Source organism: Sceloporus occidentalis, unplaced genomic scaffold (assembly GCF_023333645.1).
Source record: "Sceloporus occidentalis isolate IW3139 unplaced genomic scaffold, rSceOcc1.0.p SCAF_6, whole genome shotgun sequence".
NCBI classification, from domain to species: Eukaryota; Metazoa; Chordata; class Lepidosauria; order Squamata; family Phrynosomatidae; genus Sceloporus; species Sceloporus occidentalis.
Window position 1 is genome coordinate 33,834,543 of NW_028316986.1, and position 27,576 is coordinate 33,862,118.

General features: G+C 39.8%; 1 protein-coding gene across 1 annotated transcript; it reads right to left on the bottom strand.

Moving 5' to 3' along the window:
- Nucleotides 1–1,729: 1,729 nt before the first annotated feature.
- On the bottom strand, nucleotides 1,730–27,511 carry NSL1 (NSL1 component of MIS12 kinetochore complex). The gene is made up of 6 exons (XM_089529272.1): nucleotides 27,288–27,511; nucleotides 24,462–24,540; nucleotides 18,366–18,496; nucleotides 16,124–16,178; nucleotides 8,624–8,691; nucleotides 1,730–4,606 (listed from the first exon to the last, which is right to left on the bottom strand). Exons 1-6 carry the CDS (start codon nucleotides 27,474–27,476, stop codon nucleotides 4,331–4,333), a joined length of 798 nt encoding a protein of 265 aa, XP_089385398.1. The 5' UTR covers nucleotides 27,477–27,511; the 3' UTR covers nucleotides 1,730–4,330.
- Nucleotides 27,512–27,576: the final 65 nt, after the last annotated feature.

The window sequence follows — 27,576 nt, forward strand, 5'->3', positions numbered from 1 at the left end:
CTTGGACTGTGGAGCCCATAACTGGATGCAGTATTCCAGTTGAGGGCTGACCAAAGCAGAATAGGGTGGTACTATTACTTCCCTCAGTCTATACACTATACTCCTATTGATGCATTCTGGATTTGCATTGGCTTTCTTAGCTGCCGCATTACATTGTTGACTCATGTTTGGTGCTTCTACATAGCCTATTCAACAAAAAGGCTTTCTGCAGCAACTCTTGTCTCCTAAATAGGCTTTTGTGACAACAACAACAAAAACCAGTGGGAATAGACCTTTGAAAAGTTCACGCAGGGCAATTGTACAGTACAATACCACAGTAATGTCCACCTGTCCTTGACGGGGGTCACGCTTCCCCTGAAGGACTCTGTTCGCAGTCTGGGGGTGCTCTTGGACTCGTCGCTCCACCTCACATCTCAGGTGGATGCGATGGTCAGAAGTACCTGTTATCAGCTTCGGTTGATACGCCAGCTGCGACCCTACCTGGGCCGGGGGGACCTTGAAACTGTAGTACACGCTCTGGTAACCTCTCGTTTGGATTTCTGCAATGCGCTCTACATGGGGCAACCCTTGTATCATACCCGGAAGCTTCAGTTGGTTCAGAACATGGCAGCTAGGCTGATCACTGGATCTTCCAGGGCTAGCCACATAACACCGGTACTTGAAGATCTTCATTGGCTGCCTATTCGCTTCCGGGCGCAATACAAGGTGTTGGTCGTTACCTATAAAGCCCTAAATGGCTTGGGCCCAGGGTACTTAGAGGACCGCCTCTCTCCATATAATCCGCCCCGCACTCTCAGATCTGGGGATAAACATCTTTTAAAAGTTCCAGATGCGAGACAAGCTGTCACCACGCAAAGGGCCTTCTCAATAGCGGCCCCTAAGCTCTGGAACTTGATCCCCGATGAGCTCCGCTCGACCCCCTCCCTAGCCCAATTTAAAAAAGGGCTGAAAACGTATTTGTTCAAACAGACTTACCCCCAATAGCCCTATTATGTTCCCCTCCCCCATTGCTAGCCTGGATGCTTGGAAACGCTATTGTGTATTGTTGTTTTTATGCTGATATTGTAACTGTTTTTATTGTATTTTATCTGTTATTGGGATGGTATATCCCATTATTGTACGCCGCCTTGATCCCTGGAAAGGCGGGATAGAAATAAAACTTTTATTTTATTATTTATTTACAATACTTGTCTGGAAACACGCCTCTAAGAGAGAAACAATAGCAAGGACTCCATGAAAAGGCCTACTATAAGCATGTTTGGATCTTGGTGAATTTAGTGGGAATTACCTCCATTCAAATATGTTAAGAATTGCAGAATCAATGGAATTCATCAATTTGATTAGTGACAGAATAGTGGCATCAACATTCAGGAGAATATATATTTCTGGATTTAATTCAAGGTATTGTTCATGATGTCCAGATTTAAAAGAAAATCAGTAATCAACTCCTATTCTGGGGTTTTCGAGATAATATTGACTTTAAGCATACATAACAAGGAGACCTTCTAATGAAGACACTATAGCAGTAAATTATATTGTTCATTTTCAAGATGACTCAATACAGAATAACCATTGGATCTAAAGATGGTTGCTTGGAGAATTAATCAGATATAAATGTTTCATTTTTATCTCTTAATATGCATGGGAAAACAAGACATATACTGGAAAGCATCTAAAATACTTAAAATCCCAACCTCTGCATGGTGGACAAAATCATAGAATACAGAAATCATGAGGGAAACCGCCCCTTTTATTGCATAATAGAACACATGGTCAATACTGAAGATGTTTTAACAGTCAAAGTTCTTCTCACATTACAATGTGAACTGCAGAATTCCTTTTATAACTAAACATGATTAGAACCCATAAATCTAATTAAGTTAAATTTAAGTCCAGTCAAGTTTTTTATACTCTCTCTTCATTAAAAGAGTGTTATGCTAGAACAAACTGCTTTTGGCAGTACTCTAGTTCAAGGGTGAAATTTCATATTACATTGTGAGGATAAGTTGTTGCTTGCTCCCTTGAATGTACAACGCCAGTTGTGATCCTAGCTACTGAATTTTCTATTTTATAACCATCATTTCTTTATATAAAATATACAGTCATATACATAGACTGTCTTTGCTTTAGTAGTTTTTCATATCTGAATTCTCAACTCTGCAGGTGATGAATCAGAAATATCATGGTGATAATTTAAACCAGAGTTTGAATATAAATCAAGACGTCTTAAGAAGTATTATGTGTAAAAAAAGAATGTTTTATATACAAATATACATTTTACAAGAGACAAATGAAATGCACACATTCAGAAAGCAAACAATACTCCATTGATATTTACTTACTAATTTTTCCACTTTTTTTTATAACAATGCTTTCCTCAGTAAAATTAATTATTAAAAAAGCTAACATTTTAGTGCTGATTTTGGAATTTCCAAAAATAAGCTTTTTTTAGTGCACCTATAGTATATAGACTGTTCTTAATGTAGGGAAGTTCAGGAGTCTGCAGTGGAGGGAGAATGGACACAGGGAATTGAGTTTTATTCTGTTTTGTTTTGTTTTTTTAAAGGCAAAAGCACTAGAGGCTTACAGGTCCCTCTGTGGAAATTTCTGCACAAACCTAGGCAAGTGTTATATAGGCAGTGCCAGCTCCTAAGCAATGCAAGTCCAGCAATTCCAATTTCAGAATTGCTTCTTTGCACCTTTCCTTGGGCATATATATGTCAGCTTAGCATCATCAATTATTAGTTATAATTTTACAAGAAATCTAAAAATACCATCACTTTAACAGAACACAGATATACATCTATATGCAAGTTCACCAGAAGTACAGCATAGTTTGACATTTATTCACAAGAACTCTAAAACTGGAGTTTTAATATAATACATAAATTAGTGGCCAGAATCCTGCTGGGAAGTTATGAATATGTAACCTATAGTTATGCATTTGTAACTGCTACATACTCATGAGCCCTGCGTAACCTCTAGTTTAGGGGCGACGTAAGGACCACGAAATCCCCCCAAACTTCAATTACTGGTAAGCAGCTTCTGGGATCAACATGGGTACATTCCTATTGGTCAAGAAGCAGCTACCTGACACTTCCACTCCCCTCATGCAAGCAATCTCTAGAGCAAGGGGGATTTGTGACAACAGTCCTTTTTCTGTCTGTTGTGCCAAAGATTGCTCATGGAAGGGAGTAGGACCATCAGGCAACTACTTCTCAATCCCAGTAGCTGATTACCAGTAAGTGAGATTTGGGGGGGAAGGTCTAGTTGGAATCCATTACGTAGCACTGTAGTTACGCAATGGTTGTGCAGAATTCTCGTGAGTAATCCTGAACTGGTTTTTCAGGCACACACTAAAAGGCCAATATAATTATAGAGGGCCCTTCTGGTTCTGATTTAAGACATAAACATATTAATACCAGACTGAAATATGCATCACTAGACTGTTTTAATATAAAAACAAAACATTATGCAAGCAAGTATTTCCATTAGTATTTCAAAAGCAGGTATATATAGTCCAGGCTGCTTGAGAAAACCAGATGTTTGGCAGAAGACCTGGGGCTTGCTAACTGGGTCTCCACTGAACAAATGAACAACTATATTTGGGATAAAGATGCTGTGGACGGAAGAGGACCCCTAATGCATGTATGTATACATACCTATGAGAAAAGAAGATGCAGAAGGGAAGTCTGGAGAGAAAGCAACAGGTGTGAGGAAGATTAAGTGCTTTGTCACCTGTCAAATTACAGCCTTTTCTCCAATAACTTTTTAGATGTTTAGAGAAAAATCCATCTGTAACAAATTATCTAAGTTATACCAAAACAAATCTCTTGCTGAGATCAAGCCTTTTAACATGCACCTATGGTACTGGGCATCTGCAACTGGATTTGGACCTTTCCGGGGTTTTTACTTTGTGTAAAACTGCTCCTCAACACACAGAAATACACACCCATGGCATGAAATCTCCCTGGGTGATGAACCAGAATCTTGGGTATGCTAACACACAGCTGTCTGCACTGTGCATCTATTCTGTGGAGAATGAAACTCAGGACCATCGCTGCTCACCTTGCTGTAGTACAGTGAATGTGCAGCTGCTTCAAAGAACAATGCTCAAATGTAATTAAAAATGTGCATAAGCATTCAATGTAACATTGAGATATGACACTATCTAGCAATGAACTCCTCCACTGCCATGTGAGATCTATTTCATTATACAGTTTTCAGAGGACACCACTCTTGATGTTTTTGCAGTTTGTATTTATGTGCTGCAGGTAAATTCAAATAAAGAACAGGATGGCTGTGCAGCAGTCCCACACAAAAGAAGTCCTCATGTATCAAGACTTATCTTTTTTTGTTGAAGTGGATAGCGTTCCTGTGTGGAACATGACGGTCTCTTTAATTTGAGTAGAATAGAATTACTAATAGCAGTCTGTGTGGGAATGACTTCCACTTGTGATGTGAGGTTTTTGACATCGATTTTGTTCTCCTGTTTCTCTTCTGAGCCAGCAACAATTTCTTGGTGGAGTTTACACTGTTCCAAAGTTGGCTGCAGAGACAACACTTTTGAGAAGCCTTCTGCTTTTTCCAAAAGAGATGACAAAGACTTTGGAGTATGTGTGAAGGGGAAAAAAGAAAAGAAAAGAAAAAATTAAAACATTTATGATATTAGAAATAATAATAACAATAACAATAATAAGTTTTATTTATAAACCGCTATTCCGTGTTGATCATAGCGGTATACAGGTAAAAATTGCAATATCAAATACAAAATAAAGGATAAAAATTGCAATACATAAATAAAACTTCAATAAAAACATTTCAGAATACAGATTAACCATACATCAAATCCAGGCCAGCTAAATGTGCTTGGTAATGCTGTACATATAGGGGGGAGTCATATATCATCAAGGAGCATCGGGGAAGGCTTGCCGAAACAGGAAGGTCTTGAGTCTCTTTTTAAAGAGATCCAGGGAGGTGGCGGAGCAGAGTTCTTCAGGAAGGGTATTCCAGATCCCAGGGGCCGAGATAGAAAAGGCCCTTTGTGAGGTTGATACATATCTCGTTATCGGGATCCTCAACAGATTCTTCCCAGACGACCTGAGTGTGCAGGGTGGACTATATGGGGAGAGGCGGTCCTCCAAGTACCCTGGGCCCATGCCATTTAGGGCTTTATAGATTATAACCAACACCTTGTATTGTGCCCGGAAGCGAACAGGCAGCCAATGGAGATCATGCAGAATCGGTGTTATATGGTCGGCCCTGGGACATCCAGTGACCAACCTAGCTGCCATATTCTGCACTAGCTGAAGCTTCTGGGTTTGGTACAAGGGTTGCCCCATGTAGAGCACATTACAGAAATCCAACCGAGAGGTTACCAGAGCATGTACCACTGTTTCAAGGTCTCCCCGGTCTAGGTAGGGTCGCAGCTGGTGTATCAGGCGAAGCTGGTAACAGGTGCTTCTGACCGTCACATTCACCTGAGAAGTCAGCTGGAGCGACGAGTCCAAAAGCACCCCCAAACTGCGAACTGAGTCCTTCAGGGGGAGCGTGACCCCATTCAGGACAGGTGGACAAATTTCACCACCCGGACTGGGGGAGCCTATCACTAGTACTTCCGTTTTCTCTGGATTCAAGCTGAGTTTGTTTTTCCTCATCCAGCCCATTACCGACTCCAAGCAGGCATTTAGAGGAGAGATGCCATTCCTAGTTACTGCATCAGTCGGGGACACAGAGAAGCATATTTGGGTGTCATCAGCGTACTGATAACACTGCGCCCCATGTTTCCGGATGATCTCTCACAGCGGTTTCATGTAAATGTTAAATAGCATGGGGGACAGAATAGCTCCTTGAGGGACACCAGATGTAAGCGCTCTCTTATCAGAGCAAATGTCCCCCCCCAGCTGCACCATTTGGAATCTACCTGAGAGGTAGGAACGGAACCACTGGAGCGCAGTGCCCCTGATACCTAACTCCCTCAGGCGTTCCAGGATACCATGGTCAATGGTATCGAAAGCCGCTGAGATGTCCAAGAGCACTAACAGGGACACACTTCCCCTGTCCATGCCCAGACGGAGATCATCAACTAAGGCGACCATGGCAATCTCAACTCCATAGCCCGCCCGGAAGCCGGTTTGAAATGGGTCTAGAAAATCTGTTTCTTCCAAGATCCCTTGAAGCTGGAAAGCAACTGCTCTCTCAATCATCTTCCCTAAAAAAGGCAGCAGCGAAACAGGCCGATAATTATTCCGAATCAGGGGGTCCAGGGAGGGCTTTTTTAGTAGAGGTTTTACCACTGCTGATTTTAAGCTCGATGGAAAACGCCCCTCCCTGAAGGATGAATTAATTATACGGCGTAAAATAGAAGTTACCGCCGTTCCCCCCTGGGCCGCCAGCCATGAAGGACAGGGATCGAGAGAGCATGTTGTCTTCCTAACACTTCGAAGAATCTTGTCCACTTCCTCAGTACTCACAAACTCAAAATGATCCAGTCTAATGGAGTCCACGGAAGCTCTGGAAACCTCTCTTATAGGATCTGAAGAAATACTGGCGTCGAGATCAGCCCTTAGCTGAGAGATTTTATCCGCAAAGAAGTTGTTAAATTTGTCACAGCAGGCTTTAGATGGTTCTAAAATAGGGTTCAGGGAGGGGGGCAGTTGTGTTAGCTCCCTCACTACCCTGAACAGCTCTGCCGGACGCGACTCCGCGGACGCAAGACGTGCAGCATAAAACAAATGTTTAGCTGCGCTTATTGCCACTCCATAAGCCTTCAAAAGAGACTCAAGGAGTGCCTTGTCGGCTAAGTGATGATGTCTTCGCCAGTTGCGCTCTAGTCGTTGCACGGCCCGCTTCCTATCGCTGAGGTCTTCCGTGTACCAGGGTTGCTTATTGGAAGCAGGCTGGAAAGGACGCTTGGGAGCGATACTGTGTATAGCCCTGGAGAGATCGCTATCCCAGGTGTTAGTCAGGGCATCAATAGAGTCGCCGTCAGTTCCAACCATATAACCCTCTAGGGCTTCTTGGAACCTTTTGGGTTCCATCAGCCTTCAAGGGTGGATCATCCTAATAGGTCCTCCACCCCCGGAGGGGCTTAAGGTAGAAGCCTTGATTCGAGCCTCAACCAGGAAATGGTATGTCCCTGATAGGGCAGAGACATTAAAGACCTCTGCCAACGGAGTGTCCGTGTCCGTACTAAAGACAACGTCGAGAGTATTACCAGCACAATGCGTGGGCCCTGAAACCAATTGGGACAGGCCCATGGCAGTCATGGTAGCTATGAACTCCCGAGCCGCTCTTGTTGGACCTTGACTGGCCTCGAAAGGGATGTTGAGGTCCCCCAGAACAAGAAGCCTAGGAGATTCCAACACCAGTTCCGAGACCAGTTGTGTCAACTCGACCAGGGAGTCTGTTAGCGCACGGGGTGGACGGTAGACCAACAGAATCCCCAGTCTGTCCCTGGTATTCAGGGTCAGGTAAATACACTCAATGAAATCAGTTTTACGGACCTGGTTCCTGGTCAAAGGATGAGTGTTCTTATAGACCAAGGCAACAACGCCCCCCCCCCCCCGCCCCCAAACCTGATCTGGTCCTTAACTGAGTATCCGGCTGGAAGGGCCTGTGAGATATGTATTGGCATTTATAAACAACAATTTATAAAATGCCTTAACAAAAGGTCAAGTAGGATTCAACAATAAGAATTGAGATAGAAATTCATAAATTGATAGGAGGGCCAAAAGAATAATGGAATTTCTTTTAAAGAAATATGTATGCAGTACTACAATTACACAAAATGGTTGCCCATATTTTCTGCAGCGACATTAATAATGTATGTCAATACCATCAACATATCACACTCCATGCTACATAACAGCATAAAGGTGTTTTTAGTGCTAGAGGTCAAACTACGTAACTTTTCTCTTGAGCTTCAAAGCCCAAGCATCTACTTGGAAGCTGCATATGTTCTGTTCAGCTAACATTTATTAGAAAAAGAGGTCAGCCATAATAGAATTACTTTCTGTTGTCATCAAATACTGGATCTCCAACACACATAAGTAGAAAACTTTTTTTTGAAACAAATTAAGCAATTTTATAATTTTACAATGCTCTATATTTTTGGTATTCCAAGTGTAACCAAATACAACTAATAATTCCTTAATGACAGAAAGATGGTTACATTATTCTTTGTTACCTCTGCATGGGCTTCTACACATTTACAGTCTTCCTAGGCTAGCTGTGCACATTGGTGAGAGTAAAAATCCCATGAGTTAAGAACCTTCATTGTCTTTATTAAATCCTAGATACAACAAATACCTAAACAGGCCCATTCAGCAGAACAATTAGAAGTCACTGTAGAAAAGGCACAGACTTTCAAACTACAAGTACTTTTTATAAATATAAAAGTTAAAAGATCACATAAAAAGATTAAAAGATATTTCCTTGGCTTCTGCTTTAGCAGGCACCCTATGGATTTGTCTAAGTGGGTTAAAATGCTTTAATGATGATAAGAACCACTGGGTTGGATCCAGAATTCAGAACAGCTAATCAATAATTGACTGGACATAGACAATTCTTGAAATGTGATTAGGTTGAGATCCAACCCATTGTCTCATCTTATAAATCTCACCTTAAATGACTCTCCAATGAGTTTGGATGCATTTTTTGTTGCAAGGCTCAAGTCTGCCATGTGCAAATCTGAAAAGAAAGAGTATAATTTTACATGCTCCCTGAAACAATAAAGTGAGAGAAAACAGAGTTGCCAATATGGTGTAATGGTTTGAGCACTGGACTATGGGCCAAAACAAACTGCAGAAATAATCCAGTTTGAGACTGCTTTAACTGCCCTGGCTAAGTGCTAGGGAATTTTGAGACCTGTAGTTTGTTGTGGTACCAGAGCTCTCTAACAGAGAAGGCTCAATGTCTCACAAACTACAGTTCCCACAATTCCCTAGCATTAAACAAGGGCAGTTAAAGTGGTCTCAAACTAGATTATTTTTGCAGGCTGATTTTGGCTATATGACTCTGTAGACCAGGGTTCAAATCCCAGTTTGGCCATGTAAAGCCACTGGATGACCTTGGGCAAGTCACACTCTCTCAGCTTCAGAGGATGGCAATAGCAAACAACCTCTGAAGAAAGTTGCCAAGAAAACCCCATGATGCGTTCACCTTAAAGTGGTCAAAAGTCAGAAATGACTTGAAAGCACACAACAACTACAGTTGGCTCTCCTCTTCCAGAGGTTAGCCATCTGCTGATTGGAGCATCTGTGGATTCTTCCCAATGGTGGTGTATGCACAAGCCCATGCCAATGTGCTCTTGCTGACGTTGCGCAGCCATTGGATATAAAGGGACTTGATGTCCCGTAGATTTTTCTATCCATGGGGGGAGGGGGTCTGGAATGGAAAGAGCTGACTATACAAGATTGCTTTTTTTTTATAAGGCAGGGGCACTATCACAGGTAGTATCTAACATTTACAATACTTAAACAGTTTTAAAATATCTTATTCAACTGGTAAAAATCCAACATTTTCCTTGGGTCTTCTGTAGATCCCCAGATGACAATGCAGATGTAATACCTCAGGGGTCCTGGACTGCAGCCAATAAACTGGACCAGACCTAGGCATGCTTACTGAAACAACGCCTCAGCACTTTCCCAGTTTCTTAGCAAAGCTGATGGCTACAAAGTCCCATCAGCAACCAAAAGCAAAAGTAAAACTTCAAGTTGTTTTGGGGCAGCTTTAGTTTTTGCTCACTGAAATACAACTATTTCCCCACCCCCCACCCCCTTTTAACAGAGACTTAGCATGTGAAATAAGTTAATGCCAAAAACAAAAAGTGGAAAGCCCATGCACTGCAAAATGAAAACTTTCTGTTGAGTCAAGCCCTGAGAATAGGAAGTTTTAGGAAGCAAGATGCTTAAGTTGAAATCATTTAAAAAGACAACCAGGTATTATGTCAGTAAAAAGAAAATGAAATTAAGTAGAAATGACTTCTAAAGTACTTTCTCTTACATTAAAAAGGACATGCTGAATTGGTGCAAGGCAAGAGTTCATCCAGGAAAGCACAGCACAAATAAAGTACAAAGCAGCAACAACAGAGAAGAAAAAAAATCCCCCAAAACTTTCTAGGTCACTCATCCCAACTTCATACAAGAGAGTTGACACATGGGAACAGAAGCTATCTTATGGTTGGGAACCTCACCCCAAAGAACAATGGCTGTAACCCTGAATTACAATGTCCTAAGCCTTCTGGCACCATCATGGTTCACTTTTACAGTCGCTAGGTAGGTGGAAATTCTCACCATTCAACAATTTAAAAGTCCCCCTCCTAGCTACCTTCTCAGTACTTTGGAGGAATTGTGACCACAGAATACTGGGCAAACTGGTTCCGATTCCTCCTAAGTACTGAGTGCATTCAACCTTCTACATTTGTCACTTTCACTTTTACAGATTTGATTATTCATGGATTTGATTGATATGTTGTCTCTAAGAATCTCTAGGTCCTCCAGCATGACTCTATGGACAGAGAGAACACTTCTCTAGGCATTTGTAGGTTCTTCAGCACAATTCTGTGCTTAACTTCTGGTGGCTGTTGACCATACATTTGCGCTGGAGCACCTACAGATACCTAGAGACGTGTTCTCTCAGGTAAAAAATATAGTGGGATTTTTTATTTGCAGTTTTCCCACTTTCATAGGGGCCCTGCATCTCTAACTCCAGTGAATGTGATGGGTCCACTGTATGTAAAACAGAAAACAGTTTCTGGAGATACTAGGCAAAATGGCTCAGTCTCAAATAAACCTGGGAGACTACTTCAAGTTCAACAGCCAATATTATACAGTTGTAATTGCATCTCCAAACACATGTATTGTATAGTCACTTGTTTTACCTCCTTCAAATTCTCTCCCTTCCAAACTTCTGTTTTGATGAATAATGCTTTGTTCTCCATTATCCTATTGAAACTAAAACTAAATATGTGAAATAGAAATGTGCATATCTGTCCCTAGTTTACCCGAGTTCCATTATCATTCCCTTCTTTTGTCATTCCCCACTGGGAGCTGATCCACTGAATCAGAAGAATTTAGATACAGTAGAATTTATGTAAGTTGCTGACTTATCAAAATAGTGCTGATTCAATGGGTCTAGACTAGCTGGGGCTAACAACAGGATTTATGCTACTGCATTGATTTTGTTTTGGGAGGCTCCAGTTCTTTCATATGCTGAGGGAGGTATGGAAGGCTGGCAGTACTAATAGATGTGCACAATATACCTGATGGTCAGAGGCACTTCACCCATAGGTAATGAGCAGAGATCTAAAAGCTCATAAAATAATTGGAAACATTCTCATTGTTTTTTCCCTTAAGCTATTTGAAAAACCGAGTATGTGAAGTTTTCTTTTAGAATCATGACTAAATTATTAAAGAAAATGTGTTCTTATATTTACCTAACCCCACCTCACCCCCACACGTTATTTGTAAAAAATGATGCAGCAAGTAGGTTTTTTTCTAATTTGAGAAGATTCTGAACTCATACAAGAGATGAGATTCTCATCTCTTGTAGAAAGTGCTAGCAAAGAAATGACATGAAGTTGCCCAGCCAAAAAGTTGCAAATGCCCCAAGGTGTTGCATAATTGGCAGCAACTCCCAAACCTCAGATACTGCTGTTGTTAACTGCCTTGGAGTCAACTTCTATTCATGGCGACCTGTGAATGAAACATCTCCAAGACTCCCTATTCTTAACCTCTCTGCTCAGGTCCTGCAGGTTCAGGCCCATGACTTCCCTGTCCACAGTATTCTCAGCACTCTTCTCAGGCACCACAACTCAAATAAGTTTATTTTCTTTCTATCTGCTTTCTTCAGTGTCCAGCTCTCACATGGTAATGGGGAATCCAATGGTTTGGACAAGTCTGACTTTAGTGTTCAGTTATATATCTTTACACTTCTGGATCTTGTCTAGTTCTTCCACAGCTGTCCTTTCCTTTCCTAGTCTTCTGATTTCTTGACTGCAGTCTCCATTCTGATCAACGTTTGATCTAAGGTATGGGAAATGTTTAACTATTACAATTTCCTTGTTATCTAGGTTGAATTTCTGTAACTCCTCTCTGGTCATTATTCTTGTTTTCTTTATGTTCAGCATTAACCCTATTTTTGCACTTTCTTCTTTAACTTTCCTTACTTGTTCCAAGTCCATGATGCTTTCCATTACTAGTGTGGTGTCCTCTACATATCTTAAATTGTTGCTGTTCCAACTATCTTCACTCCTCCTTCCACTGAGTCTAAACCTGCTCTTCATATGACATTTTTGCATACAATCTGAATAAATAGGGTGATAGAATACAGCCTTGCCTCAGCCCTTTGCCAACTGGGAACCATTCTGTTTCTCCATATTCTGTTCTAACAGTAGCATCTTGTCCTAAGTACAGATTTCTCATTAGGACTATCAAATGTAGTGGCACTCCCACTTCTTACAGGAATATCTCATCTTAAGTGGATATGCTATAATGAGATTCTGTTTACCTGGAACAAGTGAGGTCTTTCTCTTCTGCCATTTGTATAAGAGGATGTCTGCCTGAACCAAGTTACTGTCTTTCTTTGTCTGGTTTGGTGTAATAATACTGCAAAAAAGGCAGAGCTTCAGGGATATGTTCCCATCAGATCCAGCATTCTTGTTCTCATTGCTCTGGCCCTTTAATGTTCTCGATTGAAATCACTTGTTAAAATCACTTTTGGCTCAGACCCTTTGGCTCTGCCAGAAAGCTTCAGTATCAGTCTCTTCCCAGCATTGGTCACTTGATGCCCTACTTTTTGCCAAAGCTAAAATCCCCAACACAACCTTCCAAAAGACTTTTTTCCCTTGCAGTTGCAGCAGGAGTTTCATCAAACCTCGATGCCATCTTCAGGACAATCTGGGGGTAATCTTACTAGTGACAAAGCGTAAGAAGAGGAATACAGAGCAATGTGACCTCTCTCTGTATACTCCAAATATTTTACCCATCTTTTTGCAATCATGATCCTATACCAAGGCTAGACAGTGGCCTTCACTTGTATTTAGATGGAAACCTCTGCAGAACTCTTTTCATTTTCTACTTTAATTCTCTCTCTCCACCTCTCATTTCCCACAAAAACCCCAGAGCAGGGATGGATAACACATAGCCGATGGGCCACATGTGGCCCCCAACTCTTTTTTTGAGGCCCCTAAATCATGTTATAAATTCTTAAAAATACAGTCGCCCCTCCAAGTCTGCAGACTTGAAATCCACTGACCTGAAAATTCATGGAGAGGCGACCGCCATTAACCTCAATGGGTTGCATGCCCCACATGCATGTGTCCCATTCAAGCCTATGGGACTTGAATATGCACGAGTTTTGGATGCCCCGCGAGTTCCTAACACCTACACCCTTCCTATAGGTGGAGGAGTTACAATTTTACCAGGCTATTAAAGCCCCAGGAGAGACCTTTTTAAAATTGTTAAGTTAATGGGAGTCAACTTTGCTACTATTTATGGTTTACCTAGACTGGGTTGTATATTTACAACCCAGTCCAGGTTATCAGAAGGAACATATTCCTCCATATGAGCATGCCTATATGTTGTGATCTTCTTTATTTCTCCACTACTCCCAGAGGTACCTTTGGTGGGAATGTGGGAGGGGACATTCTTGCCCTGGCACTCTTTTCCTAGAAAAGTCAAATTGGTGCCATCCCTGCTATCCTTTCATAGGCAGGTAAAGCCCTTTTTGTTTTGGCAGACCTTTGATGGCTGACTGTTCAGGGGAAAAGGACCTTTCAGGATGTGCTGTACTGGGTATTCGTTGTTTTCTTCTTAATGATCATGTTTTTAATTCCACAGTTAATTTAATTATATTTTAAATTTTGTACAAGAATTTAAAAGCTGTATTTGTTTTAACCTTTTAATGCCACCCTGTCTCTCATAATGGGAAAGAAGCAGGATATACAAAAATATAATACAACAACAACTACTTTTCTGAGCTTGAAACAACTCAGTGGGACAACAAAAATGACAAAATTTGTCCCCTGCCCATCCCCCATGGTGTTTGGGAGCAGTTTTGAGTTTTAATTTCCTGTTAAGTTTAGCATTTCTATAACTGGATATCTATTTCAAACAAGCTGATTCCCTCCGAGTGATCATTCTGTATATTTTCTATGTTTATGTGATAAGTATTTGAAGGGATGTGATCCAGAAGATGGGATAAGTTTGTTGCAGCTCCAGAAAATAGGACCCAGAGCAATGGATTCAAACTACAGGAAAAGGGATTCCGCCTCAACATCAGAAGACCTTCTTGACAGTAACAGCTGTTTGGGAGTGAAACACACTCTCTCAGAGGATGGTGGTGTCTCCTTCTTTGGAGGTTTTTAAACAGAGGCTGGATGGCCATCTGTCAGGGGTGCTTTGAGTGTGTATTCCTGCATGGTAAGGGGTTGGACTAGATGACCCTTGGTCTCTTCTAACTCCTCTCTCCTACTCAAAAAAACCCCAGAGCATTTGTGAGTTATGTTACTGGAATACGTCTGCTAAAAATTCTGCACATGCTTTTATTTTGGAATCTAGGAAAACCTAATGCTTTGTCTGGAGAGGAAACTTACTCATAGTCTCCTGTGTCAAACTTCATGCTCAAGCTTCCTTGGACAGACCTATCCTCTTGTAGTATGCAAATCACCATGAAGACTGAGGACATTATAGATAGAAATAAATTCTTCCTCAGCCAAGAGCCTGTTTGGTGAAGCTGGAGAATTTATTCCCTTTTAGCCTTAGCCTGTAAGGCAAATTATTTGTAACAGGGAACCAGTGCTGCAGATTGCAGCTCCACTATGAGCTTCCGATAAGCACTGGACTGGTTTCATTTGTGACAGAAAAGTAGATAATCTGAAATGATCTAGCCCAGCAACTTGTATAACACATAATTAACCAGGAAGACTATTAAATGTTAAAGGTACTTGGTATTCAGTAGCTGATTTACATGGCTTTCAAAACACAAGGAAATGAAAAAAGGAAATGAAAGGTAGTGAGTAATCTAAATCCCTTCAGTTTCTGGCCACTGCAGTTACTAAAGAGGGATACATGAACATCATTGACACTATGCAAATGCACACATTCAACACAGCACATAAATCTGTGTGGTATTTTAGTCAGTGATTTGTTTTTCTGTCCAGTTTAGAAAGACAGATAAGAAGCATTCACTATTGGTCACTGCTAGGGAAATGCTAAAAGAAATCCAGTATATTACTGAATATATTTATAGCTCTATTTCAAAATTATTTGCAGTCTTTAGAATATTCATCCTTACAAAACTTGGTGAATTAAGTAAGTCATAACTCCTGCTGGTGAGACTGAATGTGAATGTCCAACTTGTCCCAAATCTCTCTTTGACCTCCAGTGAGATTTACAAAAAATTGCCTTAAGCACTGGACTTCACTGGATATTTGAGACTAAAGCCATATGGGAAATCTTTTGCTATACAGGAAATGGAACTCCTCTGTTAGAGAAAATGTTGTCCAAATTCAAGACAAACTTAACAATAAAAATTTAAATTTGTTGAACTATTAGTTTAGTAACTGCTAGAGATAATCACACAAAGAAAGTGGCACAACTCATATTGCCTTGAATGATCGGCTAACCATGGGGAGAAACAGTGAACTCATTGGCAGGACACCTATTTTGCATGCTGATGGTTCTTTGTTCAGTCTCCAAAACTGCCAGTTAAAATGGGTATGCGGAAGGAGAAAGAACCATGCTCTTTTTGGCAGTTATGCAACACTGTTCAGAGCTGGCCGTACAGATTGTTGTAAAGACTTATTTTGTCTATCTCTCCATCCATGTCTGTATGCATATCTGCCATCATAGAATAAGATTTCCTGTACTGATTATGTGGATTCTAGTCAATAAATCTAGTGGATTCAATAGGTCTACTCTAGAGGATGTCTGCTACCCTTAAACACTTTAAACACAAAGCTATTATGCTTTAGCAGACTAATAGTTACTCCTCTGGAAAAGAACAGATGAGATATTATTATAACATGTGACTATACACAATCAAAAAATAATAATGCCATATTTACATCACTTTTCAATTAGCATTAAACTATATAATTTCACTGTCTCAGACAATTTACCTTGAGAAGGTTTCGGTGTTATTTCTTGAAGATTCTCAGTAGTTTGATAGCAGTCCTGCATAAAGAAACATATATTTGAAGCATCTTCTGCTAAGCACTGGGCTTGTTTTAAATTTTAATCCCCCCCGCATGGCATTTATTATTAGAATGTATTTCTTTTATGTACAAAAAAAGCAGAGGGGAGGAACCTGGGCTCAGTAAGACAGGGATATAATAAAGTTTACCCAATAGTATCAGGTGTTTCAAAACTTGAAACAATAAAAACATATTTATTTTGCTTTCTTATCGCAATGCAATTAGTGTTTGCCATTGTAAGTTTAGGAATTAGGTTTACTTTATAGTCTCTTGAAAGTTCACATCCCACTCAAAAACTCTAACCAGCCAGTACAAGATATCCAGCCTAATGACTATTTTTAACCTCAACCAAAGTAGACCAATTAAATAAATGAGATTTTTATAAGTGCTGACTCACCACTATACAACTGATTCAATAAGCCTACTCTTGCTGGGACCATGAACAAGACTCAGGTTTCAAAGCTACAACCATTCCATGTTTAGTGAAATGATTCATATCATAACTCATGCTGCATGCCTCCAATACAGACTGACAGTGGTAGGGGAAGGGAATTTCATGTCATACTGATGTGACAAACTAATTATTATTGGGATGCTAGTGACAGAGAAAAAGTAGCAGCATCTCCATGAGATATCTAATCCTAGTATGGTAGACTGGGTAACTCTTGGATTTAGGCATGGTAAAAAGCTATGTTCAAAAACTAATTAGCTGTGAAGCAGGTTGGCTGGAATTGAGCAAGACACCATACAGGACTGATGTGAACATAAAATGGCATAACCCCAGATTTGTTGTTCAGAAATCACTAAAGGACGGTTGGGATATAAGCATTTTAATATAATCAGTGCACATGATCTCCAAGGATTTTAAATAATTTTTTATTTGGACAACATCTTGAACCAACATTTTTATGAAATGTAGTAAACTGTGCTTAGAGGCAACTTTTACCAATGGGAATATTTCCCCTCAAAACACATGAATTTCCTCTTTTTAATCTATTTACCTGAGTAAAGGATGGCAGCAGGAATTTTTGTTATTATTTATTTATTTGAAGAATTTCTGTATCACCTCCCAGCCCACAAGGGCTCCTGAGGCAATTAACAAATAAAAGCCAATTAAAACAATACTAATATAAAAACATTTTAAAAATACATTAAAATATTCTTTAAAAGCTTCTAAAAGTAGTTTAATTAATGCATGTACACTTAAAATCAGGATAGCAACAGTGTCAACTGTTCCTGTTCCAATTTTCTCTTCTTTTCCTCAGTTTTAAAGCCTCCACAACGTAAATGGTTTCTGAAATACCTTTCTCAAATACACAAATGGATCACTGCCAATTTAAGATAAATTTCAGTAATTGGCTAGGTATGCATAGCAACCTAACCGCTCGGCATCAACTGACTGTGGGCCGAAACAGATGGTCCGAAAAGGACAGATTGGAGCCGCTCCAGAACTGGTTGCCCCAGGGCTGCAGCAATCACACGGCATGGCCCCAATACATCCTGATGCCAGCCCAAATAGGAGCAGAAAAGATAGGTTCCTATTTGGACTAGTAAAGGGTTGCCTTTGACGGGCCCACTGCAGCCCCAGGGTGGCTTCTGGGCGCTCTGGGGGCATGCGGCATGTAGACGGCATGTCCCTGGAGCAGATCGAAGCCACCCATGTGTAATTAGCCAGGGCAGCTTCGACACGTCTTCAGATTGTGCCATATCTCAGCTATCAAAACCACTTTACATTCACATTAGTAATACTTGCAACACTCCAAGAAGGTTAGTGTTATGATACCTTCATTGAATATGAGGAAGGCTGACAAGAGTGTGGCATAAACAAGGCTAGCTACCACTCATGGATGAAACAAAATCTGAATGGGCAATTCTTACTTGATACATTATATTATCCATTTAATAGCACTATAATAAATGCCAGTTTTGGACACCTATAAATACTTGCTGACCTGACTAAGAAAAGTGACTTTTTTGGATTACACTTTCCAGACTCATTCAATAAGCACAACTTGGGTGATTCCAGAAGCTATAGTGTTTGTTTTTTTAAAAAAGCATATTTCTAAGCTCTGTCACTAGCCTATCCATAAGCAAAATGACTGATAATTCAGTTTTCCTTTAAAAACATATAACTTTCCCCAGAAAACTAAGAATTAGGTTTACTCACCAACAATTTTTGCTGTGCTTTAAGGGCTTTGACAACCTGTACTTGAACTTCTCTGGGATACTGATTACGCTTGGAAGCTACTTCTACTATTAACTCATCAAGCTGATCTTCTAGGAGTTTGATGTCTGCATCTAATTCAAAAGAAAAATATTAAAATTTAATACATGAAAATGAAGTATGTGAACAGTATGTTTGCAACTTCTCTGCAAGAAGGGTGTGCTTTGTCCCAGAAAAACTTTGATCCAAGTGGTCTCTAGGAATGCTAAGAAATGCACAGCTGAAGTGTCTTCCCACCCTGTTTCCAGAAAAATAAACAGTTAGGGTCTAGCTTTAAATCAGCAGATTAGCCGAAAAATGCTTCTCTAAGAACTGAGACTGAACAAACCCAAGTAGCTTGCAGTTTAAACAAACAATGGCTTTAATCTACATATACATAGAAGCTATATCCTAATTTAGCTAATGAATAGTTCAGGTCAAGTAGAAACCTTTCTCTCACCATCCTTCCAAAGAAAGTTGAGAGAAGAGGAAGATGGGGACCCAACAGGGCAGGAAAAAAAATCTTTTTGAGAGAGCTTCCCAAAAGGGTGTGTGACCTGAATCACATACATGGTTTACCATTTTGCAAAATTATTGTCCTGTGATTCAGTAGGAGCAAATGGGATGTTTGCAAGAGGAGTGAAAGCGGGATTTGCATGCAAGAAAATCTACCTAAGGAGGGGAAAAGAGAATGCAAAAAGTCTTCCAACAAAAACAAGATGAACTTGATCTAAGATTCCTGAATGACAACAAATGCTTTAATTAGCTTCTTCTAGTGTAAAAATGAAGTTCTTAATTCACTATTTATTAAAAATTCATGCTATTTAGAGGAAGAAGGGATATTACGTGTGGCCACAGTCTTCAGTGATTAAAATAAAGACTTTTTATTTCTCTCAATTAAAAGAAGTAGGTCTATGACAATTATAAGAAGCTGGCACTCTCCTGAATATTTCTTTAGGACTCCATGAAAATATGAGCAACCGCTCAAACAAAATTACTGTAAAGAACAGATGTCAGATTAGCTTTATATAAGGTGTCTATTTAACTCAAAAGAATCAGAAAACACAAAGTGCCCCATCATGACACTAGAAGGCTTTTATTAGGACATGAGATAACATCCACTTCCTCTTCTCATGGATGGCTTCCTATGTTGATATTTGTGATAATTTATTAGCAAAAATAACTTGATACCTAATGATATAGACAGCTCTGTATTTTGAGCAGCCTCTACTGGATAAATATGGTAAAACAAAAGACAAATACTAAGGAAAGTTGTTTGGAGACCTACAAGATGACTAGATGGGATAACTGATTTCTAGGAATATTTCAAAGGAGAAATCAACAATATTCAATGAACTTTCTACTTTACATTTAAAATTAGAAGTAATCTTTAGATATATAATCACTACACTTAAGTATACTGCATATATTTTCACTACAGATGTTTATATTGTTTCATACATTTAAAACAACAACAGAAAGGCACTTCTGAAATATATCAACCTATGCACCCCTGTTCATCTTAATTTAAATGTGGGCTGCAACATCCATTTCTTTAAACTTCCCATATTAAAATTTTATTCCCAAAATCTGGAAAGTCATTGTATACCATGATTAAAACAAGACCAATGCCCAATTATTAAGGATCAAGAGATTATTTGTTGAGGGTGCTATATTATTTTAACTGAACAATTTTAATAGCTTTTTATCTTTTTGTTTTTTATTCTTTAACTAGAGTTTGGATTGTGTTACTATTGTAAAAAGTTTAATTCTATTTTCATATGTTTTTAATGAATTGTGAGCTGCTTTGAGTACCAATTTTGGTCAAAAACAGAATATACTGTAAAATATTATTGTTGTTGTTGTTATTTTGTTCTGCATCCTCAAGTCGTTTCTGATTTATGGCAACCCTAAGGCAAACCTCTCATGGGGTTTTCTTGGCAAGATTTATTGAGGAGGTTTGCCACTGCCGTCCCCTGAGGCTGAGAGAGTGTAACGTACCCAGGGCCACCCAATGGATTTCATGGCCAAGCGAGGAATTGAACCCTGATCTCCAGTCATAGTCCAATACTCAAACCACTACACCATCTTGGCACTCACATCTAATTCATTTTCATAGATCTTGTTCAGATGTAATGCTAAATTATGTGCAAACAGCAGCAAAGTTCAGTCTCATACACTCATCCTTCTCTTTATTTACACTTATGTACCCTGAAGGAAGGACAGGAAGCATCTGCTAAGAAGCAAACAGATGGTGTTTCTCCCACATTTAAACTAAGAATAGTTCCTTATTATGTCCAAAACCTAAGGAATCTCTGCTTAATTTAAACTTTAAAATATAACTTGGGAAGCTATGACCATAAACCATGGCTTAATCTTTGCTTGCTGAACAAACCACAGTTTAATTTAAACAACATAGATAACAAGGGACACTGATTAGTTCAGGAAAGGGAGCTTTTCCTGTTCAGTGACCACAAGCATGAAACCCACTTTTGAGTCTGTTCTTATTGATTTTTACAATATTCTTTAGATTAAGATCAGTGAAAACTGAAATATATTAATACTTGTGTGTCAATGTATTATCATTAAAGCACAGGTGACCATTACTAGAATTCAATTATGTCACTATGCCAATGTAAAAATTGTTGGATAAGCAGCTGTGCTTGCTCAGAAGTTGCATCATTACACTCCTTTGTCCAGCCAATCATTTTGCAAATATACAGAGCCCTCAGTTTTTTGTGGGTGTTTCGGGCTATGTGGCCATGTTCTAGTTGAGTTTCTTTCTGACATTTCGCCAGCATCTGTGGCTGGCATCAAGATGCCAGCCACAGATGCTAGCAAAACGTCAGAAAGAAACTCAGCTAGAAGATGGCCACATAGCCTGAAAAACCCACAAAAACTATGGATGCTGGCCATGAAAGCCTTTGACTTTACATATGGAGCCCTCTCTTTCACTTTTCAACTGATAGGCGCGGAGTTGCAAAACGAGTGAGTTGAAGACCAAGGCACTTGTTGCATAACTGTTGGATTCAGCATAACTGCACTGATAAATGTTTATGCTACACCAAACATGTATAGGATTGTTGGTCCATGTGACTAATATAGGTATACTATATTTTTGAGATTCACTGAAGTCTTGATTTCAAGCCCCTCATTTTATTTTGTGTGGTAAATCAGTTTAGAAATGAAATTCTCAAATGATGAGTTCAAATGCAGAAATTTATCAATAAAAAAATCAAAATGAGAAAAAGTAAATTAGTCCATGCTTGCTATTATATGATCTTCTGGATTTTTTAAATTAAAACAAATGAATACCTAATCAAGAATGAAAATTTTAGCAAAAGTCACAAAATTAATTACAACTTAAAGAGTGTTTCCCAAACTTTAATCCTCCAGATGTTTTGGACTTTATCTCCCAGAAGCCCTATCCAGTTTGGCCAACAATCAGGAATTCTGGGAGCTGAAGTCTAAAACATTTAGAGAACCCAAATTTTGGAACCACTGGCATAAAGGAAACTAAATTAATTTGAAGACCATGATAGGCCAAATTGCTTTCTTGAACCCAATGAGCTCACATCTCAACACTGTAAGAAGCACAATCCTTGTTTTTAAGGTAAGTTGTGCTTCGGTAACACTCCTGGAAGCATTATGTGGTTTGAAAGGTTTGTGTGCGTAAAGGGAAAGTGGTGTGTGCTGCCACCCTGTCAAAAGTTTGCAGCATGGTGGTAAATCCCACAAAGCTGGCTTCAAAAATGTTAATGGACAAATGTAGCCCATAGACTGCTTGTTGTCAACACCTGCCACGAAGGATGTACAGTCTGCCCTTGTCTTACGCGGGGGATCCGTTCCGGACCCCCCCCGCGTAAGCCAAATACCGCGCATGCTAAGCCTCATTCAAGTGAATGGGGCTTGTGCATGCGGCGGCGTGACTGCGCCATGGGTGCATGCCCCATTCATCCGGATGGGATGCGCCGCCCCACGTGGCTTTCAGAGTATGCTGAAAGCCGCGTATAATGCGGGTGAACTGTATTATGAATTTATCTGAAAAAATGTAATGGAATAATCAAAAATTACCTTAAAATGTTTGGATGAATAATATTTCTTTCATCCTGCTCACAATTTCTTTGTAGGTTAACTGTTTGCTAGGTACATACAGAGGTGATAAGTGATTCATCCTCAAAAGTACAAAGAGATGTTAATATATTATTAATTCAAAGGTTTTTTATTTTTTTAAATAAAATACTTTTATTAAACATTTATGCATATGAAAACACATAACACATCAGACATACACATAAACATACACACACATATTTACATTACAGCACTGACATTCTGACTCTCAGCTGCTACATCCCAACATACTTTCATAACAAATATCTCCATTCCTTTCCTTAAATTTCCCATCCTCAAATCTTCCATTTAAAACACCACAAGTTTCAAATGGCAATACTTATAAAGTAAATGAATTGATAAAGAAATGAGTTTAGTGTTCCTTTGTTTTGCTCAGGAAGTTATATTTATGGAAGCAGATGTCATGATATCAATATCTATACATGGTAGTTTTCACAATAATACGTCTTAAATGATTCACTTGAAAAGGCACAATTTCCTTACCTCATTTTAAATGTTAGTTTCACTAATATGGGAACAACTGTATGGCTTGCTGTTCAGATAAAATGTTGTTGTCTATTCTCTGAATTTACAAGCTAAGAACTGTTGTTAAATAAAACCGCAATATAAACTTATTGTTGAATTTAAAAGTTTTGGTCATTGCAATTAATGGGAGCTATCAGGAATCTCCAATTTCCCCTTTATTTTCTGTGAGTATTCAAACATTACTAATTCATACTTCTTTTCAATAATAAGATACTGGCTTGCACAATTATAAATTGTTCTCTGAACTAATCTAGTGAGCCAGAAGATGGCAGTAAAGTTAGGCAAGTCCCCTCTTCTGAATCTTAAATTCTGATCTAAATTCTAGTGCTTTTAACCTACTGACATTTCCTATAATGATATCTAGTTTTATACTTTGGATTATGTTTTCCATAACCAGGATGACAACTCACTTAATGTTGCGCATAAGCCTACCTCAGGCTACATTCGTACTGCACACATTTAGAGTTGAAGAACTCCAAGATCGAAGAGATCCTATCTAGTTTAATATCCTTCCCCAAGATTTTTTACTCGATTCAAAGTATCTTTGACAGTACTGTCTGGAACTGATGGGAGTTGGAAGTTGACAGGTGGAGGACAATGGGTTTTCCATCCTTGCTGTATGGCCATGTCTCATTAGTGAAGTTTTCCTTCAAACACTTCCATACTAAAAGGTCATACAATACCACCAGTAAGAGGGAACTATCCTACAACATGAACAAAGTAGTTCAGAGGACCAAAAGAAATATAACCTCCAATTTTGGAAGTAAAACAAGCAATATACCATGGGCTTTGCAGTCACTTAATGCTTATTATTGATGGGAGGAGATAGAATACAATTTCTTTAATGCACATTGTGTAAAGGTAAAAGATAAAGGTAGTCCCCTGACATGAATGTCCAGTTGTAACCGACTGCAGGGGGCAGTGCTCATCTCCATTACTAAGTTGAAGGGCCAGCATTGTCCAAGGACTGCTCTGGTGGTCATTTGGCCAGCATGACTGCACTGAAAACTGTTACTTTCCCACCAAAGTGGTACCTATTTATCTACTTGCATTTGCATACTTTCAAACTGTTAAATTGGCAGAAGCTGGGACTAGTGGCTCACCCATTATGCAGCACTTGGACCTTGAACTGCCAACCTTCTGATTGTCAGAATTGGAATCTTAAGCACTAAGCAATCACAACCCATAAATTGTATATGTGTGGGGGGAGCCATATTAACATATGAATACCACTGAAATAAAGCAGTAGAACCGAGCATTTGATCTGAAGCACATTTAGTATTAGCCTCATTAAATAGAATATATGAATACACACTTATAATAATTATTTTTGTCAGTGAGATCCAACCAAAGTATTAAATAATGAAGCACAAAAGAAATCACACGCCATAGTTTTTGTACCATTTTGAAGATCATCTGATGACTCCTGCCATGGCTGTCCATTAACAGTAATGTTCTCTTGTACCGCTGTTTCAAAGTTCTGTAAAAAATGTATACATGACAACTTTTAAAAATGCTGCTTTGCAAGTGTAATACAATTTTTCACAATAACCTGAACATTCCCTGTACCATCAATCATACTTTTTCTCTACTTCTATGGAAAGAACATAGCAAATTATGAAGTAAAGCTGGTTGGCAAAAACTGGGAGGGATGCTGAAAAGATGATTAATGAGTGGGCTAAATTTGAGGCCATATGGCTACTTCACAGATGTTCAATGCATATCATTATTCTACCTTAAATTTGCCAACACCCTTCAACGTAAGGCTATCAGTGACACAACAGAACACCACCAGGCACTGACCAACAGGATTTGGCTGACCACACTCCCTTTACAATCAGTCAGAAGAAACAGTTTTGAGGTAGAAAAATTAAAGAGTACTGCCACTTTTGGCAGAAAATATTTTATACAGAATATAAACGCCTTCCTTCCATGTAATCAAAAAATGAATGCACAATGATTCACCAATAACCATTGGCAATATGAAGAATTCCTGAAACGGTGATAACTAATGCTCACTACAATGACAAGTATTTTCAAAACTATCTGGCAAGCATTCTGTCTTTGCACAAGACTATTGTGGGAGCAGTAAGAATACAGAAAAAACATGTTATTATTTCATTAACATCTGGTAAAATATCCAGATGTTCAATAAACTGGTCTAAGGCCAAAAGCAGATGGAGGGAAAAAGCTAACTTACATTTGGGGTTGCCACAATGTTGTTTCAAGAAAAGTCTCATCTAAATCAGCAAATTGCTGGAGATGTAATACTGCTAATGATTCCTTTACACAGGTCCTGTGGTTGCATCATTTTGGATGGAAGTCATTATGTGAATAGACTTGGTAGTAGGAAGTTCTTTGATATTTAGGAATGTGCATGTTCTTTTTAATTATTTACCCCAGAAAATAAAAAAGGGCCAGCGGACATGGACATTTAGCACCGTTTTGACTGCAAAAATACTGATACACGGATGTTGGAAAGATAACCTTCCTCTAACTCTGATCGAAAGAACAGATCTAACAATACAGTACTTGCAAATGTAATCGTGGCCAGATCTGGCTTCTCAGAAACAGGCATAGCTTGCACAGTAGTTTTAAGTGTACAAATGCACTCCTGGACACAAAACAGAAGCATTTTATGGGAGCTATCCTGTGTTGAACTTCTTCAGCGAATTAAATTCAGTACCCTGGATAGCTTCCACAAAATACTCTAATAAAACCTGGCTCAGATTAATTGCCCAGACGCAATGGGGCCACTGGACATTGCTGCAAGTAGTTTGCCCCATTTAGAGTGGGGCATTCTATGATGTAAACTTTTTAAATACTTTAGAACGATGGACTTTGCGATCAATAACTCAGTTATTCGTTTAATTTATGCAGTAAGGTTTTGACGGAGTTAGTGAAGACTATAATCTATAAAAAGTAGGAGATCATGGATCAACTGGAGGAAAGTTATTCCACTTGGTATGTAAGAAAAACTAGCACTCTGACAGGCTCTCTCTTGAGACAGTCTTTCAACTGTTTTTGTCCTGTTTCATTATTCTCTATGGGCAAGTATGGTTTCCCTGAGGGCAAGTCCTCCCATTTGTTTTTAGTATGCCCCTGCCCTGGGGGGGGGGGTCTCTTCCAACTCTATGACTAAGGCACACAACAACCACGCTTCTCTGGCTGCAGCCAAGGAAGACCAGGCTGACTGCGGTTACCCAGAGGACCTTCTCATCCGCCGCTCCCAAACTACGGAGCAACTTGCTGGAAGAGATCCATCTTATCATCACTCTTGACTCCTTTAAGAAGGCTGCCAAGGCGGATCTCTTCCGGCAGGCCTTCCCTGACTGACCGTCCCATTATATTGATCTGGCTTGCCCTTGTCTGCCCCAAGATGCCTCGTTTTAATTATGTCTCTTTTAATTCATTTTAATCTGTATTTGATAATACTGTTGTTTAGTTTCATAATAGAGGAGGGAGGGGTAAGGGGATTATGCAATTTTATTTGTGTATGTATTGCATATGTTGTTGATGTATTTGATTGTTGTAACCTGCCTTGATCTGATTTGATATTTGTGGATTTCATTATTCACGGTGTGGTTGAATGGAGCTGAAGATTATAGTGCTGACATGTACTAAGAGCAAAGGCTGACATTTTAGGTCATGCTACATTATCTGTTTTGGAACGCAAACAATTTGGAACTGGCTCCTAACTTATAATTGTAACCCAAATAAAAGGAAGCACTACATAAACAGTTTGAGGACAGCGAAACAAAACATACAGATAAGTCATTATTATTATGGGTGGCTAACCGACGAGGGATAGAGACGTATGTTAGGGCATCCAATGAATATTCAGGGGTGTTAATGCTTAATTCAACGTAACCAATGAAATGTGACTTCTAGTTTTCTTTCTTCAAACCGCCATAAAAACTGGGTCCGCTTTGAACCTGGGGTCCCAGTAATTTGGATGGATTTCTACCGGGGAACAATGCTGCAGCTAAGAATCGAAACACGTTTCCTTTCCAATCAGCTCCTTGGTCTCCCTGATGATTTCTGGTTAGAATTATTAAGGGGATCAATAACCAATAATCAATAACATTATCTCCCTGCCCTTGGGGGGGTGTCTCTTCCACCTCTACGACTGAGACACACAACAACCGTAGTGTGAGCTTAGTGGTGCCACTGGGAGGACACTGGGAGGGTGCCCCCTTCCCTTCCTCCTCCGGGGCCACGTCTTACCCAGAGCGCTTCGGCCAGAGCCTGCTCCAAGCCCTTGCTCTCCAAGGGCTGGCCAGCCCCAAGCTTTTCCAGGAAAGGCCTGTAGTCGCCCAGCAGCTGGGAGGCCCAGCCCCGGGAGCGGCACTGGACCCGCGGGTCCCGAGGGCAAGAGGCCGAGGGCGAAGGCGCCTCTTCCCTCCCGGCCGCCATTTCCCGCTCTCCTCCTAAAACCGTTCATGACCCCGCCCTTCACCCAAAAGCGGAAGTGACACGGATGCCATTGGCTGCTGCACACTGAGCCTGGCTGGCG

Excerpts from the sequence above, each read along its gene's own strand:
- NSL1 (XM_089529272.1), bottom strand. The coding sequence starts at position 27,476 with ATGGCGGCCGGGAGGGAAGAGGCGCCTTCGCCCTCGGCCTCTTGCCCT. Across the intron at positions 24,541-27,287 it reads CTCTGGCCGAAGCGCTCTGG|AACTTTGAAACAGCGGTACA; the intron begins GTAAGACGTGGC and ends CATTTTTTACAG. Across the intron at positions 8,692-16,123 it reads AACACCGAAACCTTCTCAAG|ATTTGCACATGGCAGACTTG; the intron begins GTAAATTGTCTG and ends CTTTCTTTTCAG.